This window comes from Leptonychotes weddellii, chromosome 2 (assembly GCF_054177405.1).
Source record: "Leptonychotes weddellii isolate Sample4059 chromosome 2, ASM5417740v2, whole genome shotgun sequence".
Lineage (NCBI taxonomy): Eukaryota > Metazoa > Chordata > Mammalia > Carnivora > Phocidae > Leptonychotes > Leptonychotes weddellii.
The window spans coordinates 88,154,342-88,173,836 of record NC_138370.1 but is presented as its reverse complement, the minus strand read 5'-3'; the positions used below and the strand labels follow the sequence as shown (position 1 = coordinate 88,173,836).

The 19,495-nt window shown below is 35.1% G+C and overlaps 1 protein-coding gene across 1 annotated transcript in view; it reads right to left on the bottom strand.

Annotated features, from left to right (window-relative positions):
• The window catches only part of PRDM5 (PR/SET domain 5), a 191,851-nt gene that overhangs the window by 79,573 nt on the left and 92,783 nt on the right, over positions 1–19,495 (bottom strand). The window contains 3 exon segments of the mRNA XM_081812941.1: positions 15,347–15,509; positions 15,511–15,535; positions 16,746–16,830. Coding sequence (XP_081669067.1) covers positions 15,347–15,509; positions 15,511–15,535; positions 16,746–16,830 — 273 coding nt within the window.

Below are 19,495 nucleotides of genomic sequence, written 5' to 3'. Positions count from 1 at the left end.
TGCATATCATAAGCATATTACTATCCCACTGGGTCACATAATAAACCGAAAGCTGCATAAAATGTATGTCATCTGGCTGTTTACAAGGTCTGTGGATTAAATTTTTACTGTCAGCTTTATAACTGGCTTACTTAAAGGGCCTCGTCCTCACAAAAATGAATGGAAACTAGAGAGATATCAAAGAAATCAACTCAGCACAGGAAAAAGGTGGCTCATTTCACACAGATAAGTTAAGTTATAAAATTGAGGCTATGCTCTTACAGAAGTACAGCTTTTCATGGCCAAGCCCAACCTTTCCACTGCTTGAAAAGCCACAATTCCATTAGTACAAAGCCGTAACTCCATGGAGCCAACTACTAAAACCTCAAGTTTATACCCTGATCAGGGCAAGGGGAATTTGCTAGAAGAAGGAATAACCATAGACTTGCAGAAGTCTTCCTTGAAGGGCAGCAATTTAGACTACCACTCAGGGAATTTTTCCCTCTATAACACTACTAAAACATGGCATCCCATATTTCTAATCAAGGATGCTTTTAACAAATACTGCTTCAAACAATATGACCCTGATTTGACCATTAATTTAAAACTTCTGCCTCTACAATGGCCACCATTTATTACAGCGAGCCTAGAGTCATACGGAACAAGTTTACTCTCTCTTCCACAAGGAAGCTCTTTGAATATATGGAAACAGCAACCATGTCCCTTCACAAACTGTTGTGATAACCAGACACCTTTAGCTTCACTCATGAAAATATGGCTTTCAGATACATCACAGGAATTGTAAAGCAGAATTTTCTGAATAAAATAAAAATAAAAATTAGGCATCCTAATTTTTATAACTCATGTGGAACAACTCATAGCAATTAAACCAGCTCTTCTAGTGGATGACTCATTTGCTATGCAAGATGGCTAAATAAATTGGTAATTCTGCATTGAACTTTATGTGCCATCCAAAAATAAACAAGGGCAGATACCTAAAGTACAGACAAATAAAACAAGGGATTATTGGATTTTATAGGATTCTAATCCTATATAAAATTACGCTCTCTAAAAATTAATACCAGTTGTTGAATAAGAAAGTTTTCTTAAAATATAAATCCCTAGAAATTAACATATAATAGGATAATAACAGCAATAATAGGATAAAAACTAACAGATGATAATAAGATTCAAATACTTGGCCAGAAAAAGATAGATAGATAGATAGATAGATAGATAGATAGATAGATAGATAGACAGACAGATAGTAAAATGTATTTGTGTTTTGTGTATGTGTGTTTAAGCCGCCATCCTATTATCTAAGTGTCAACATCACCAGAGGACATATTCTCAATGAAACCCTCATAAAAACTAATCTATTTTTCAGCCTAATACAGATGTAAACTAAATTCAAAAGATCACAGTTTAGAGTCAGTTTCTAATTTTAAATATAAAACATCCAAGATGGGGTATTAGGTTCAAAGCCTATTTTCTACTAAAAATACTGCATTTCAGCATATTTTAATTATAACATACAGTTCTCATTTGTGCCTTTTTAGTTTTCATTGATTCAGGTTTATGGCATTTTCTGGTATAACACAAATTCTTTGCTCATTTGTTTTGTTTTTCACATTCCACATATAAGTGAAGTCATATGGTATTTGTCTTTCTCTGACTTATTTCACTCAGCATAATTATACCCTCTAGGTCTAGCCATGTTGTTGCAGATGGCAAGATCTTGTCCTTTTTTATGGCTGAGTAATATTCCATTGTGTATATACCACATCTTCTTTATCCATTCATCTATCAACAGACACTGGATTGCCTTATATCTTGGCTATTTTGGTACAAATTGTTATATGAGAAAAGCATCTATTTTTCAAAAATATACAATTTTCCATTTAATTTAACTTAGCTTACAAATTTATATTACCTGCCCACCAAAATTGTTGATATCATTCAAAAATTCATTACCCTGTGTGTGTATTGAGGGTTCATATAGGTATACTTCTTGCCTTCATGATAAATTTCCACTGTATGCTATGCTTCATGAGTCACAGAGTTTACTTTCCAAAGTTTTTGTCTTCTCTTGCTATAACAAGCCATTACCACATCTTCTGGCTATTGCTAACCTAAGTTTTGTTTTTTGTTTTCGCTTTTTAATTCATCCTTCACTTAATCTTCTTCTAATAGGTCCTGTGGGCTAAGAAATGAGTCACCTGAACTTGGTAGAATCTCAGATAAAGTAAAAGTTAAAGTGGTAAAGAAAGGATCTCCATGTTATGACTAAATAACATGTTTTAATACATGAAAAACATGAAACTTAGCAGTAGACGAGAATTAATTTATAATTATACAGGAAAATAAGCTATGTTGTTGTTTCCTGTTCTTTTTACCAAAAAGGGGAAAGAATAAAACATTTCTGATCCAAATCATTCACAAGGGCAAGTATATATATGAAGACTTTCTGTGAAGAGGAGCTATTTTTTAACATACGACATTGATCTACAAGAAGATAAAAAGGAAGCAGTGGAAAGAAATCTGCTTATTAATATCCATCTTCCCAAAGCACCATGTAAAAGAATTTTGTAAAAGAAAAACTAAAAGAAGCCCTTGCCCAACAGATGTTAAAACATACTATAAAGTACAATTATTAAAATACTATGATATTATAAGAGAACAGAGATTAAATGGAAATGAACAACATCCAAACATAGTTTTACATGAGAAGCATTCAACAATATAATAGCAGTGGTTATAAATCAGGATCTCAGAGGTGCCTGGGTGGCTCAGATGGTTGGGCGGCTGACTCTTGATTTCGACTCAGGTCATGATCTCAGGGGTGTGGAATCAAGCCTCGCAACAGACTCTGCACTGAGTGGGAGTCTGTTTTATTCTCTCTCTTCCTCTCTCTCTCTCTGCCTCTCCCCTAGCTCGCTCACTCTCTCTCAAATAAATATATAAATCTTTTAAAAGTTAATAAATAAAATAAATCAGGACTCATTCCATACCTAAAAATAAATTCTTCATGGATTAAAATGGTAACAAAAAAGAAACTAATATAACTTTTAAAGGCATTGATAAATGCTTGCATAGTGTTGAAATAAGAAAGTTTTCTAAATAAGACATACAACTCAGAAGCTGTATATACTCAGAAGCCATAAAACTCATAATCCATGTCATACTTCAAAACATAAAAATGGGGGCGCCTGGGTGGCTCAGTCATTAAGCGTCTGCCTTCGGCTCAGGTCATGATCCCAGGGTCCTGGGATCGAGCCCCGCATCGGGCTCCCTGCTCGGCGGGAAGCCTGCTTCTCCCTCTCCCACTCCCCCTGCTTCTGTTCCCTCTCTCCCTGTCTCTCTGTCAAATAAATAAATAAAATCTTTAAAAAAAAAAAATGTAAAACTTCTTCATTCAAAAGATACAAGTTGATAGATGGGGACAAATATTAGAAACAAAAATAACAAAGGATTAGCATTCATAGTATCCATAGAGTCCCTAGAAACCAATGAGAAAACAGCCAAATAGTTCAATAGAAAAGTGGATAAAGAGTACATACAAGCATTTCTGAAAAGTAATGTAAATGGAACATAAACTTATAAAAAGAACATAATAATTTCACTAACCATTGCTTAAATGCAATGAAATACCACTTTTCAATTCTCAGACTGAAAATAAAGACTGACAAAATCAAATGTTGATTGTACAGATAAAGGGGCACTTTAATCACTGATAAATGAAAGAGCTTTTTCAGAAGGCAGTTGGGCAGGAGCAAAACTTGCTATTCTATTAAAGAAAAATAGTTTTCTAGTAAAGAAAACTATTATTATTCCATAAATTTCATAACTAAGGTCTATTTGCACTAATGCTCTTGACATAGTTATAAAGTTTTATGTAAAATAGTAATAGTTACAAAAAATGAGTAGCTTTATATGATCCTACCTGAAAAACTCTCCAAGTCATAATGTTAAGGCAAAAAAGTAAGTTCCAGAATGACACCTATGTCCTAATACCATTTACATGTAAATATACCTATCTCCCAGGTGGGCAGCTAAAATCTTGTGCTTTTCTCCAAGTTCCACCCACAAGAACGTTCTCTTATACAAAAACATCAGTGTGCCATGTGGAGGTTACTGAAAATATGACTAGCGAGATGAAGGAGATGGCTGGTATGCACAGCACTTGGAAAATTCACATCTAATCTAACACTGTGGAATCTCTTTCCAATAGCCGCTTTTCACAGTTCCTAGCCTAGCTTTCCAATTCTGCTACCCAAACGCAAACAACTCTCACCTTCTCATTTCTAATTTCCCATACTCTAACCGATTTTAAACAGTGAGAAAGTATGTCAAAGGCATTATACTGAGGATAACAATTATATTTTACTCAGTGTATAAAATACCCTCCAACTATTAGGATCACCAGCCTGAATATAGTAGTAGATGGGGTCATAATTAACAAACAGTTTGTACACATAATGTGTACAGTTTTTAATATATTTAAGAAAGCCCTAAAAAGTACCCACTGGGGAGGGGACTGGAATTGTGGGGGACCAGGGAAGGTAGGTGCTGTCAGGGATTACAACCTAAATTGCATAACTGAGTACCCATGCACTATGTGTGTTTTTGAGATTTTACTTTCTTAAGATATCTACTACCAAAAGAAAAAAATTTTAATCAAATTAAAAAAAACAAAAACAAAAACAAGACACCTTCCTCTCTTTCAGTATTTCCAGCTTTGTGGTTTTAAGAGGGTTAGGGATGTGCACTTGATCAGGCAGGTCAAGTGAAAGGAGTTCAAAACCCTGGACTAGGTTGGGCTAGGCTGGAAAAAAGCAGAGCAGAGAGTAAAGCTGATATCCCACTTAAGGTGAGCTCGGGAGGTAAGCATTAGTCGAAACTTAAAGGCTGAGACAAGACTTGGAGGCCAGAAGTTTGGGAGGCAAGGCGCCCTGTGCCCAGAGGAGCAGGGATGAAGGAAGCTCTGAAGGGCAATGAGCAATGATGTGGTTCTGGCAAACACTAGCAGGTATGGTCTGCAGTCGATGACTCCTAAGTTAATATTTAGGGGTGGGGAGAGTGGAGAGAGTAGAATAAAGCTGGAGGGAGGTTTCTCTATTGAAGTCAGAATAAAGGGGAATCACTGATTTGGAAGTAAGTGAACTCCAAGTCAAGTATTTATCTCAAAATTACAATAGTTAAAATTAAAGGTTTAAAGAGTAATACTTAGGTATCTCGGACTATGTAAACTCAATTAGTGTAGAATGAATACAACAAAGATTTCCCAGTATATCACTAGACCACTAATACCCTCATAAAATCAAGAGAGACGGGGCGCCTGGGTGGCTCAGATTGTTAAGCATCTGTCTTTGGCTCAGGTCATGATCCCAGGGTCCTGGGATCGAGCCCCATGTCTGGCTCCTGGCTCCTGACTCCTGGTTTGGCGGGGAGCCTGCTTCTCCCTCGCCCTCTGCCTCTCCCCTGTTCATGCTCTCTCTCTCTGTATCTCTCTGTCTCAAATGAATAAATAAAATCTTTAAAAAACATAAAAATAAAATAAAATCAAGAGAGAGGAAGAATGTGCAGAAAAACAGCACTGCAAATGTGGCAAAATGTACTGCAGATATATATATGTTTTAATTCACTTCTGATACTTCAACAACTACTTAACTAAGAACATTAAATCTTATTATTTGGGGATAATCTTTTCATGGATTTTATTTATTCAGAAAACATGTGCCATATTCAAAGTACAATGTGGTCAATAAGTGCTATGAATTAAAGTATAGCATCTATCTTCAAAACTTACAGTTTAATATGGAAAATAAAGTACTTATGTTAGAAATTATACAGTGCGGGCACCTGGGTGGCTCAGTCGGTTAAGCAACTGCCTTCGGCTCAGATCATGATCCCAGGGTCCTGGGATCGAGCCCCACATCGGGCTCCCTGCTCAGCGGGAAGCCTGCTTCTCCCTCTCCCACTCCCCCTGCTTGTGTTCCCTCTCTCGCTGTGTCTCTCTCTGTCAAATAAATAAATAAAATCTTAAAAAAAAAAAAAAAAGAAATTATATAGTGCTATCTCATCATGCACTTCAGAAAAAAACTGTTGTAATAGGATAAGTGATTTGCCATTAGGTAAATAAGTTTCAGACAAATATCTATCTCTTGTTTCTCTCTGTCAGGTTCAATAGCTGCATGCTTCTCTCCGTGTGGCATCTCATCATTGCAAATGTGCTTCTAGAACACAAAAATCGATAATTTTGTACAACACAGCACCTTAAATGAACCACCCACTGCTTCACCCACAGCACACCTAAGGAAGACAAATCTGTACAAAGTCAAAGGAAAAAGAGACTGTGACCAAATTATTGAGTGATTCTTTCAGTCTACAACATGGCACCTTCTTTAGAGATTTTCAAATATTTTTTTTATTATATAAAATTTATGCCATATATTATATAGTTTTAGAACCTAATCCATGATTCATTTAGGAAGAGACATATCCTTTCCTTTAAAGAAGGCTTAATAAGGGGCACCTGGATGGCTCAGTCGTTAAGCGTCTGTCTTCGGCTCAGGTCATGGTCCCAGGGTCCTGGGATGGAGCCCCACATTGGGCTCCCTGCTCCGCGAGGGCCTGCTTCTCCCTCCCACACTCCCCCTGCTTGTGTTCCCTCTCTCGCTATGTCTCTCTCTGTCGAATAAATAAATAAAATCTTTAAAAAAAAAAAAAGTTTAATAAAATTTTACATGGGCAAAGTCCGATCTGCAGTGTCTGCCAAACAGACCATGAGCAAAAAAATACTGTTTATATTGAAATTCAACACACATACACATATACACACAAACAAAGGTATTATTTCATTAAATTGCCCGTATTCTTATATTTTCAGTTCTATTTTTTAATGGCGATTCATGACCCAGTAAATTGATTTCAAGACACAAAGTGGCCATGGCCCAGAGCTTGGAAATCACTGGATGAGATATTAATATGGAAGGCCCAATGGAATTATTCCAGGAAAGGGTGTGACCAGAGTTCCTTATAGGCCTCTAAGTTCATCTCTGGAGGGATATGTAAAGGGTCAGGAAAAAGTCTTTTATTTGAATAGACATACCTTTGTCCCCGGAAGCTTGTCTATGACTTCATCAGGACAAAACCTCTCTGTATTCATTTCCATCATCAAGCATGTAGTACCAGCTTCATGATCTAGGATGACTGAGTCCATCTAGATGTCCTGCCTAGAGCAGGAGGAGGGAAGCACTATACACCTTATTTCAATTTTGCTTTTCAATAAATTTGATAAGGAAGAAAATGGAGGGTGAAGACTAGTTTCTGCCACCTGTAGTTCTGAAGTGTCTGTCCAGTTGTGATTTATAGATCTAGTTAGACCCAGATAAACAATCATTATTTTAACTAGATCCAAAAAATTCAACTAGTAATCAGGTCAAATAATTGTCAGAAAGGATTAGAGAGAGGAAAAACTAATTTTGACCTATTGAGCCTACATACTGGCAAAATGATGAAACAAGTAACTAAGTTTTAGGAACAAAAATCACCCCTTCAAAGTTTGATATTGCCATAATCACACTGAAAGATAGTATTTCCTTTTCAAGAAAATACAAATGTTAAGAGAACTGACCCCAAAATGAATAAACTAAGTATAATAAAAATGCAAAAGTTACATCACCAAAGAAACCAGAATAATTAATTTATTTAAAATAACAACCTTTTGTCATGCTATATGATGGAGATCAGTTTGACTCAAATTTTTTTTCTAATTTCCTTGCATATCCTTATTTTTCAGTTTCCTAACCGGCCATTAATGAATAATGATAGAAGAAAAAGTTTATTTGCTTTTTTCACATAACTCATGGAGAATATTTCAGACTTTTTCACTTAACCATACCACAAATACATGCTAGGATCATAACAGTGAGAAGCACATTTGTCTATAGCAGAAGGACTGAATGTGCTTTCCACTTTAGAAATTATAAGCATCATTGTTTCTATCCTTCCCAAGACCTCATTATTACTTTCATATGATTTATGGCTGAATGTATGAGAGATGGTGCAAAGATCCTGTGCCAAATTCCCATATGGCATATAACATAAGCCAAACTGAAAAACTCGTAAATGTGGGTAGATCAGTTTCATCAAAGAATGGAGCAAGAGAGTTCCAGAGACTGAGCAGGAAACTAGCCAGATAATTTTTTACAGTCATGCAATTCCAAAGCAGAAGTAATGAATGTGGTCCTGCCCCTGATCATTTAATGCTTGAATTAAACCTAAGAACAGTCAGCAAGAAATTAGAAAGAGACGATTTGGGACACTATCAATCAACTCTTTTTACTCTCTGGTAAATCTAACTTTTTTTTTTTTTTCTTTTTAGGCTAAAGCTAAAATGATGTCATAACTTTTTAAATGATTTTAAAAGAGAAAGAATGATGCTTTGAAGTCTCAATAAATATTGAAATAACTATAACTCCAATGGAATAGTCTAAGAGAAAAATAATTAACAAGTTATTTTAAAAGATATTATATACATATTACTTAACAGCATGCTAAAATGTATTAACCAAAATCAATAAGCAAGCAGTACCACAGCCAACTGGGCAAGCACTCCAAGCCCCCAAGCTTCAACTGCAATTCCACCACAGCCAGTGAGCACACAAAGCCCACAAAGGGTACACCTCTTGAATGTCTGGAGCAGGGGATAATCTCATGACCACGGAGATTACACTTCTGGGCCCATGAGTTATAGCAGTATAGGCTTACCTCAAGAAGCAAGAAAAATCCCAAATAAGCAAACAATCTTCCACCTAAAGGAGCTAGAAAAAGAAGAATAAACAAAGCTCAAAGCCAGTAGAAGGAAGAAAATAATAAAGACTGAAGGAGAAATTAATGAAATAAAGAGTAAAATAAACAAACAATAGAAGAGATCAATGAAACCAGGAGCTGGTTCTTTGAAAAAATTAACAAAATTGATGAACTTTTGGTCAGACTTGTTAAAAAAAAAAAAAAAAGGAGGGAGGGAGAGAGAGAAAACAAATAAAATCAGAAGTGAAAATATGAAAACAAAGTAATGATTATGAAGCTGGATGAAAACTCCAAAAACGAGATAGAAAATATAAGAAAGAACCAAACAAAAGTCATAGAACTGAAGAATATAATAACTGAACTGAAAAATACACTAGAAGGGCTCAACAGAAGACTGAATGAAGCAGAAGAACAGATCAGCAAACTCAAAGACAAAAACAACAGAACTTACCCTGACAGAGCAGCAAAAACAAAAAGGAATTTCAAAAAGTAAAGACAGCTTAAGTGGCAAATGGAACATCATGAAGCAGAATATCATCCACATTATAGAGATCTTAGAAGGAGAAGAAAAAGAAAGTGACAGGAAACTTTTTGAAGAAATAATGACTGATAATTTTGCTAATCTGAGAAAGGAAACAAACATGTAGGTCCAGAAAGCCCAGGGAGATATCCACACCAACCCACATTATAATTAAAATGCCAAAAGTTAAAGAGAGAATCTTAAAAACAGCAACAGAAAAATAATGTGTTATGTACAAAGGAAATCCTATAAAGCTATCCCCAGAGTTTTCAGCAGAAACTCTGCAGGCCAGAAGACAGTGGCATGAAGTATTCAAAGTTCGAAAGGAAAAAACTTCCAACCAAGAATACTCTACCTGGCAAGGTTATCATTCAGAATAGAAGGAGAGATAAAGCATTTTCCAGATAAGCAAAAGCAAAGGAGTTCATCACCACTAAACCAGACCTAAAAGGAATGTTAAAGGGACTTCTTTAAGCTGAAAAGAAAGGGCACTAATTAATAACAAGAACACATATGAAAGTAAAAATCTCACTAAAAAAGGTAAATATTTGGTAAAAACAGTGGATTAACCATTTATAAAGTTAATATGAAGGTTAAAAGACAAAAGTAATAAAATTAAATAATTAGGAATACATAAAGGATGTGAAATTTGACATCAAGAACATAAAAAAAAAAAAATAACAGTACTGTTTTTTAACACCATATTTATACCAACGGATAAATCATCCAGACAGAAAGTAGAAATCATGTAGACAGAAAGTCTATAAGGGAACATAGGTTTATACAACACATTACACCAGATGTACTTAATAGATAAATACAGAACCTTTCATCGAAAAGCAGATAAATACACATTCTTCTCAGGTGCACATAGAATATTCCCCAGGATAGATCCCATGTTAGGCCACAAAGCAAGTCTCAAAAAATTCAGAAAGATTTCAATCATATCAAGCATCTTTCCCAACCATTAGAAAAAGAAAAAAAAAAACCAAAAACGGAAGAAAAAATGACACGTAAAGCTAGTAGAAGAAAGGAAATAATAAAGATCAGAATGGAAGTCAGTGAAATAGAGGCTGAGAAGGTTCTTATAAATAAAATCAGAAAGAGGAGAAGTTAAAACTGATACCACAGAAATGCAAACCATCATACAACTACAAAAAGAATTACATGTCAAAAAATTGGATAATCTAGAAGACATAGATAAATTCCCATAAATAAACTTTTAAAAAAGACCAAATCATGAATAAAAAATCTAAATAGACCAATTACAGTAAGAAGACTGAATCGGTAATCAAAACTTCTCAACAAACAAAAATCCAGGACAAGATGGGATCACTGGTGAATTCTACCAAACATTCAAAGATTTAAGACCTAGCATTCTCAAACTCTTCCAAAAGAAATTGAAGAGGAGGGAATGCTTCCAAACCCATTTACAAAGACAATATTACCCTGATACCCAAACTAGACAAAGACACCACAAAAAAAAGAAGAAGAGGAGGAAGTGTAGGAGGAGGAGAGAAAAAAAAAATTATGAGCCAATATAACAGAAAAAAATAGATGCAGAAATCCTCAACAAAATATTAGCAAACCGAATTCAAGAACACATTAAGATCATATACCATGATCAAGTGGATTTATTCCAGAGATGCAAGGATGGTTTCAATATTCACAAATCAATCAACATGATAAACCACATTAACAAAATGAAAGATAAAAATTATATGCTCATCTCAAAGAGATGAAGAAAAAGCATTTGACAAAATTCAACATTCACTTATGATAAAAATTCTAAACAAAGTAGGTATAGAGGGAATGTAGCTCAACATAATAAAGCCCATATATAACTAGTCCACAGCTAATATCAAACTCAGTGATGAAAAGCTGAAAGTTTTCCTTTAAAATCAGGAACAAGACAAGGATGTCTACTCTCTCTGCTTTTATTCAACATAATATTGGAAGTCCTAACCAAAGCAATTTAGTAAGAAAGAGAACTAAAAGGCATCCAGATTGAAATGAAGAAGTAAATCTGTCCTTATTTGCAGATGAAAGATACTATATATAGAAAATCCCAAAGACTTCACCAGGAAAGCTGTTAGAACTAATAAATGAATTCAATAAAGTTTCAAGATACAACATTAACACACAAAATTCCACTGCATTTTCACACACTAATAAGAAACTATAAGAAAGAGAAATCAAGAAAACAATCCCATTTACAATTACATCAAAAAGAATGTAATTCCTAGGAGTAAATTTAACCAAAGAGGTAAAGGCCTGTACTCGGAAACTATAACAAATTGATGAAAAAAGCTGAAGACACAAATAAATGGAAAGATATGCCATGCTCATGGATTGGAAGAATTAATACTGTTAAAATGTCCATACTACCCAAAGCAATCTACAGGTTCAATAAAATCCGTACCAAAATTCCAATGGCATTTTTCGCAGAAGTAGAAACAATAACTCTAAAATTTTATGGAACTACAGACTTCAAATAGCCAAAGCAATCTGGATAAAGAAGAACAAAGTTAGAGGTATCACATTCCCAAATTTCAAATTATACTACAAAGCTATATAATCATAACAATATGATATTAACAAAACAAGAGACACATAGATCAATGGAACAGAATAGACAGCCCAGAAATAAAGCCATGCATATATGGTCAATTAATTTATGACAGGGGAGGCAAGCATATACAATGGGGAAAGAACATTCTGTTCAATCAATAGTAGTGGGAAAACTGGACAGCCAAATACAAAAGGATGAAATTAAACTGCTATCTTACCCAATATTCAAAAATTAATTTAAAATGGATTGAAGACTTGAATGTAAGACCTGAAACCATAAAACTCCTAAAAGAAAACATAAGCAATAAGCTCCTTGACATCGGTCTTAGCAATGTTTTTTGGATCTGGCTCCAAAGACAAGGGCAACAAAAGCAAAAATAAACAAATAGGACTACATCAAACTAAAGAACATCTGCACAGCAAAGAAAACCATCAACAAAATGAACAACCTACTGAATGGGGGAAGATATATGCAAGTCATATATCTGATAAAAGGTTAATATTCAAAATATATAATAAACACATACAACTCAATAACAACAACAAAAAAATCCCATTAAAAAATAGGCAAAGGATGTAAATAGACATTTTTCCAAAGAAGACATATAGATGGCCAACAGGAAAAGATGCTCAACATCACTAATCATCAGGGAAATGCAAATCAAAGTCACAGTGAGATATTACCTCACACCTATCAGAATAGCTATCGTCAGAATGACAAGAAATAACGAGTGTTGGCAAGGATGTAGGAAAAAAAAAAACAAACCCATACACTGTTGGTGTGAATGTAAACTGGTGCAACCAGTATGGAAAACAGTACTAAATTTCTTCAAAAAATTAAAAACTACCATATTATCCAGCAATTCCACGTATGGGTATCTATCCAAAGTAAACAAAACACTAATTAAAAAAAAATATATGCACCCCTACATTCATTGCATGATTATTTACAATAGTCAAGATATGGAAACAACCTAAGTGTCCATCGATAGATAAATATATAAAGAACATGAAGTACATGTGTATACAATGGAATATTATTCAGCCACAGAAAAGAATGAAATCTTGTCATTTGTGACAACATGGATGGACCTTGAGGGTATTAGGCTAATGAGTTAAGTGAAACAGAGAAAGATGAATACTTCATAATTTCACTTATTAAGTGGAAGCCAAAAAAAAAAAAAAAAATAGACAACTAACTACCAAATAGAACAAAACAAAATCCAGATTCACAGACTGAGAACTGAGTGGTGGTTGCCAAAAGGTGAGGGGGTTAAGGGGGTGATATGGGTAAAGGGAATCAAGAGACACAAATTTCCAGTTATAAAATGAATAGGTGATGGGGATATAATGTACAGTATAAAGAATACAGTCAATAATATAGTATTAACTTTGTACAATGACAGATGGTAGACTTACTGTGGTAATCAGATTACAATGTATACAAATGTTAAATCACTATTTGTATACACTAAACTAATAATACTGTATGCCATTTATACTTCAATAAAACCTTTCTAAAAAAATCAATAATCAATTATTTATCACATCATAAATACATCTTTTTTTTTAATTTTTTTTTTTAAAGATTTTATTTATTTATTTGAGAGAGAGAGAATGAGAGACAGAGAACATGAGAGGGAGGAGGGTCAGAGGGAGAAGCAGACCCCCCCGCCGAGCAGGGAGCCCGATGCTGGACTCGATCCCGGGACTCCAGGATCATGACCTGAGCCGAAGGCAGTCGCTTAACCGACTGAGCCACCCAGGCGCCCCATAAATACATCTTAATATGCATTATTTAGATGTTGAATGTCTTTGGACAAATATTCTGAATTCAACTCAAACATTATTTATTATCAACGCAGAGTAGATAAATAAAACTAATACATTCTGAAACAAGAACCAGAGTAAAGGTAAAGCATAGGAAATGCAAACAGAAATTAAGAAAACTAAGAGATCATAACTTGGAGTCCTATCAGAAAAGAGGAAGGGGTAGAGCACCTGGGTGACTCAGTCAGTAGAGCATGGTGACTCTTAATCTCAGGTTATGAGTTCAATCCCCACATTGGGTGTAGAGTTTAGTTAAAAATAAAATTAAAAATTTAAAGAAAAGAAGAAGGGAAAGTTAGGTCACACTGACTGAAAGCAAATGCCAAGTTGTCTTAGGTATGACTAATGCAGAGAAAAGGATAAAAATCTAGAAAAGCTGAGGTCATGGGTAGAGAACTCTGAATGACAGGGTAACATGCATATACTGTAACTTTCATAGGCATTGGAAATCTACTCATAATATTAGAGTACAAGAGTGATAGAGTTGCACTGTGGAACAATTTATCTAGGAGGATGGGTAAGTGGAAAGTGAAAAGTAATAAGAATTTGATTAGATGGGTATTAAAGTAATGAAGATGAGCAATAATCAGGATATAGGATGGTAAAGGAATGAGGGTGATGAGCCAATGTAGAGGGTAGAATCTTTAAGAATTGGCTTCTAGGGGTGCCTGGGTAGCTCAGTCAGTTGGGCTTCCAACTCTTGATTTCAGCTCAGGTCATAATCTCAGGGTTGTGAGATCAAGCCCCAAGTCAGGCTCCACACTGGGGATGGAGCCTGCTTAAGATTCTCTCTCTCCCTCTTCCTTTGTCCCTTCCCCTGCTCACTCTCTTTCTCTCTCTCTCTCTCAAAATAAATAAATACATAAATACATAAAAATTGAAATAATTTAAAAAAAGAACTGGCTTCTAATTTTAAAAAGGGTCTAAGACTAAAGAAACAGACAGGAATAAATATATGCTCTCATTAACAAAAAGAAGAAACTCCGAAAGAGAGCTTATCTGGGGCATAAAGAATAAAAAGGTCATTCTGGGACATGCTAAATTCATTAGGTCAAAAAGATATACAATTATGTATCAAATAAAGAAAAATAAATGTGAGTCTGAAGCCTGGGTTAAAGAAAGAAATCATTTGGGATTTGCTGGTATAGAGTTGATGGCAGAAGTCATGGATGTAGCTGATGCAGAGAACCTAGAAGAGGTCCATAGCCAACGCATCCAGGATAACCTCCTGGGGGAGGAGAGATGAAAGTGTCCAGAGAAATTGGTGGAACACCTAGCCAATTATACATCAAAGATGAAGAGAATTTCAAAAAAGCTACCATGAACAAGAGTGTCAAATTTTAGAGAAAAAAGGAAAAGAAGAAAAGAGTTTGCAATTAGTACAACACTGGGAAACACTAGATGACACTTTGCTTATAAGTACAGTTTCAACAGAGGATGGAAAACAGGAAATAAGGCCAGGGGGGTTATGGCCTGAGTGAGGGGGTAGAACGTATAAGCAAAATCGTCCTCTAGTTAGTCCACATGTACAGCATGTCCAGATATACAAAAACCTCTAAAAAAAAAAAAACAATTAGAAATCAAATAAACAAATCAGCAAAAACAGTAATAATAATATGAATAAGGTTTTACCTTCTTGTGATTCTTGTAAACATTTCTGTGGGCAAATCCCTTTCCACAAAGCTTGCATTTGTAAGGCTTATCTTCGCTGTGTATTACTTTGTGGGCGCCCACTTGATCGAGCCTCTTGAAAGATTTATTACAAATCTCACAATTATAGGGTCGTTTTTCTGTGAAAAATGAGTGCAGACAATCTCACATCTATATAAAAGTAAAGGACAAAAACGGAAATAGCCTTACCTTATATTACTTCTTATGGATAAGTCAACTAAAACATGATTGAAACAACTAGAAAAAAATCTACTTTCCAATCCATTTCTGTTAGATACATGAGCGTATTCACAAAAGAAATATAAGCTAGTTCTTTTATAGACCTATACCGTAAACTACATGTATAAAGCAGCTTAGATGTAAGGACGAAATTTAAATTCAAGGAAAAAATCCTACTTCCAGATGAAAAATCTGCTGATAGGTGTGAGTTTAAACCAGGGTCACAACCCCGAATGCCAAGAGTGGCCTGACAGTGATAAAAGTAAATGACAGACCTGCCTCCTACTCGAACAAGTGGACCCCATATGGGCACAGCTTCAATTCTCAGCAGAAACAACACACCTAGGTTATTGTATAAAATCCATATTTATGCAATGTTCATGTAATGTTGACCACTAGATTTAAAAAATACTGCTTGTTTCAAACAAAGCATATCTGAACAGTCCACCAGTGTTTGATCTCCTATTTCCATTTGTCAAAATATCTATATCTGTCGCCAAGCAAAGTGGATATTCAAAAACATTCTGACTTCAGTGGCCTCCAATGATAGATGTTCTAAACTCTAGAAGGAGACTTCATAAAGCAAAATTTATTCTCAGACCTTATTTTTGAAAAATCTGTTTAACAGCCCTATTGCTCAAACTTGCCTAAAATGAAACTACGGCTTTAAAAACTTATATTCTCAAAATGTATTTATAAATTTCTCACTAATATTTATTAGTACCTTAGTTAGAATGTGAAAGTATCTAGAAAGGTAGAAATTCTAATTGCTGAAGCCCTCCTAAAAGTCAGACATTATGCTAGCACAATACATAATGATCTCATTTAAACTTCACAGCAATTTTGAAAGGTAAGATACCTTTTCACAGATAAAGAACAGAATCTAAGGCTCAAAGAGGAGTAGATTACAAATTAAATGGTGACTCTGAAGATCTTTGATATCATTTAGTCCAATCACCTTGTCTTTATAAATAAACAGGTCTAGAGAGGCTAAATAACTTGTTCAAAATCGCATGACTAGTTAATGGCCAAACTAGAACTAAGAGCCAGGCTTCCTGATTACTACTCTCGGAGCTCCTAAAAATGACAAAGTGCATCTTTCATAGTGATTTCAATATAAATGGAAAAATATATATTTTACCTGAGTGAGTGATCATGTGACGTTTTAGCTGGTTAGCTGAAATAAATTTCTTCATACATTCTTGACAATCAAATATCTCATGAATCTGCAAAAGGTTAAGTGGACAGTTAAGTCAACTGTCAAAGCCAAATAAATTAGAGCAAAAGTAAAAGTACAAACATGTAGACAGCTGCTACTGCAATATCTATGTATTCAGTCCTAATTTGTTCACACTGTCTTATATAAATTGAAAATGCAGTGAACATGTTACCTAGTAAAATCTTATCATTAAAAGAAAACACAAGATTGGAAGGATGCCTGGGTGGCTCAGTCGGTTAAGCGGCTGCCTTTGGCTCAGGTCATGATCCCAGGGTCCTGGGATGGAGCCTCACGTCAGGCTCCCTGCTCAGCGGGGAGTCTGCTTCCTCCTCTCACTCTCCCTCCCCACTCTAGCTCTCTCTCTCAAACAAATAAATAAAATTTAAAAAGGAAAGAAAATACAAGATTGCAGCGCAGTATTTAAATATGTGATACAGCTGACTATTTAGGGAATATTAAATTTCTACACTCTGTAAAAAGTTATACCTAATTTACATTAATTCTTTGTTACGCACAAATTTAGATTTGAAAATATGTAATCTATAGGTAATAAGATCTCCTTTACAGTAGTCAAACTATTTTAAATTTAAATGTATATACTACAGAACAAAGCATTAATTACCATGAAAGGCAAGAAGATGTATGATTCTGAAAAACATTTAGCTCACAGTGAAATTCTTACATGATAGGAAGATCACAACAAAAAGAAAAGCTCAAAAACCGTAAGAAGAAGAGGAGGAGCATAACCTTAGCAAACAACTGACTAAATAATTATTACAACTAGATATTAAGTTTAGCTCTTTCCCTTCCAGACACTAACTCAGAGAAATTGAATAGGTGGTATGAAAAGTAGAAGCCCAGTTTATGATCAGAAACAATGCACAAAGTTCTAAGAGGAATGTACTACAAGAAGGCTTATATTAGAAATGTTGATCAACCCAATAAACAAGAGCATCATGTTGTTTTGCCAAAGATTCAAAAATGGTGAAGTTAAGTTTCTGTTTCAACCTCGTGAAAGGTAGAGCTCACAATACTAAACACCAGACAAGCAAAGGCCCTCCCTTGGAAAACCAGATACTATGCTTATCCCTACAGAATAACTAGGGCCACTGCAGAGAGAAGTCAAGGCAGAGGACCATGAACTGGTACAGCAGTGAGTAAAGAGGGGCTTGGGTTGTATTCTGGTGAACGGCTCCCTTGATTTAAGTGGCCATGGAAGAACTCAAGACCGAGAGAGTGAAAAGCGGGAAAGGCAGGGAAACAAAAGCTAGGAAAGTTAACAGATCCCAGGTCTGCAGTCTGTGCCTTAATTCTATGCCCAACCCCATGGCAGGTCTGAGGCTGCCTAGCCACCTTCTGCTTCTGTCAGACCTGATTCTATCAGAACCTGATGAGTAAACTCCTCTGAGAAAAGCAGAGAAAAGGTAGATAAACAAGGGAGAAGCAGAATGGTGTCATTCCACTAGAGTCTGACTTACATCTCTGCTTCCATACAGTGCCACCTCATCTCAATCAGTGAATACATGGAGTCCAAAGAGTTCTATGACTCCTCAGAAAACAAGGGGGGAGTCTGCACGAGTACTCAGAAAGCAAGTAGTACGCAGTACAGAAGAAAAACTTTCAGCCTGAGCCATTTTAAAGACAGCCTCTTCAATCATCCAAGACCCTCACCGTGGCTTTGGTCGAACAACTATGTTTAAGGAGCAATGATATTATGCGTAATATTTATTTAAAGATAGTATGAAGACATTTATATTCTTAAACTCTGTGTTTCTGTAATATATGCCTTTTATAATAACAATATGTTTTATACTAACAATATACCCTTAAAAAGATGATATGCCTTCTGAACCATACATAAATGAAAACATTTAATTTATTTTAATTTTAATATGAAATTTATATTAACATATTAAATTTGTAAAATTATTCAACCAAATATAAAACGTTAACTGTTAAAAAAACTACTGCAGCATAGTACCCATACTTGTTCACTTAACTCTAGTGGCTCCTGAAACACGAATTATTTTTAAAGGTTCAATTGAATTGATTTTCCATAATTACAAAATAGAATTTTCACTGTACATGAAAGCATTTTTGCGTTGAATACCTTACTTACAGTGGAAAATTCAGGCCCAAGCTATTTTTAAAAATCCGAAAAAAGCATGATAAAACAATCAGATTTCAAATGAAAATGACAGGTAAAACCATTTATCTATGCCTAATGCTAAGTAAAGCACAATTTTCAAAATGTCCAGCTTACTAATTGATATGGAGGGTAATAACTTACAACTTGAAGTCCCTAATTAGATCATTTTCAAGAAGGACCATAATATGTCTTATTGTAACATAGGATAGTATATTGTAATGTTAAGATACCACTCTAGACTGTAATGTAATTTGGCATATTCATAAAGCACCCTCTACTGGCAAGGGTAAATACTGCAACCAAACTCTACTAGACATTCAACATATCCAACTAACTGTAAGAATAGAGTCAAAATTGGGAGTCAGTAAAAGCTGCCTATGGATTCAGAAAGGCTAAGTTAGAGGAGCTATGCTATAATGAAGGAAGTGCTGCATTGAGCTAATAGGTTATGAGCATTTTGCAGAGATAACTTCGGTGCTGTGTTCTACCATCACCAGGTAGTATTTAGATCTGCCAAGATATT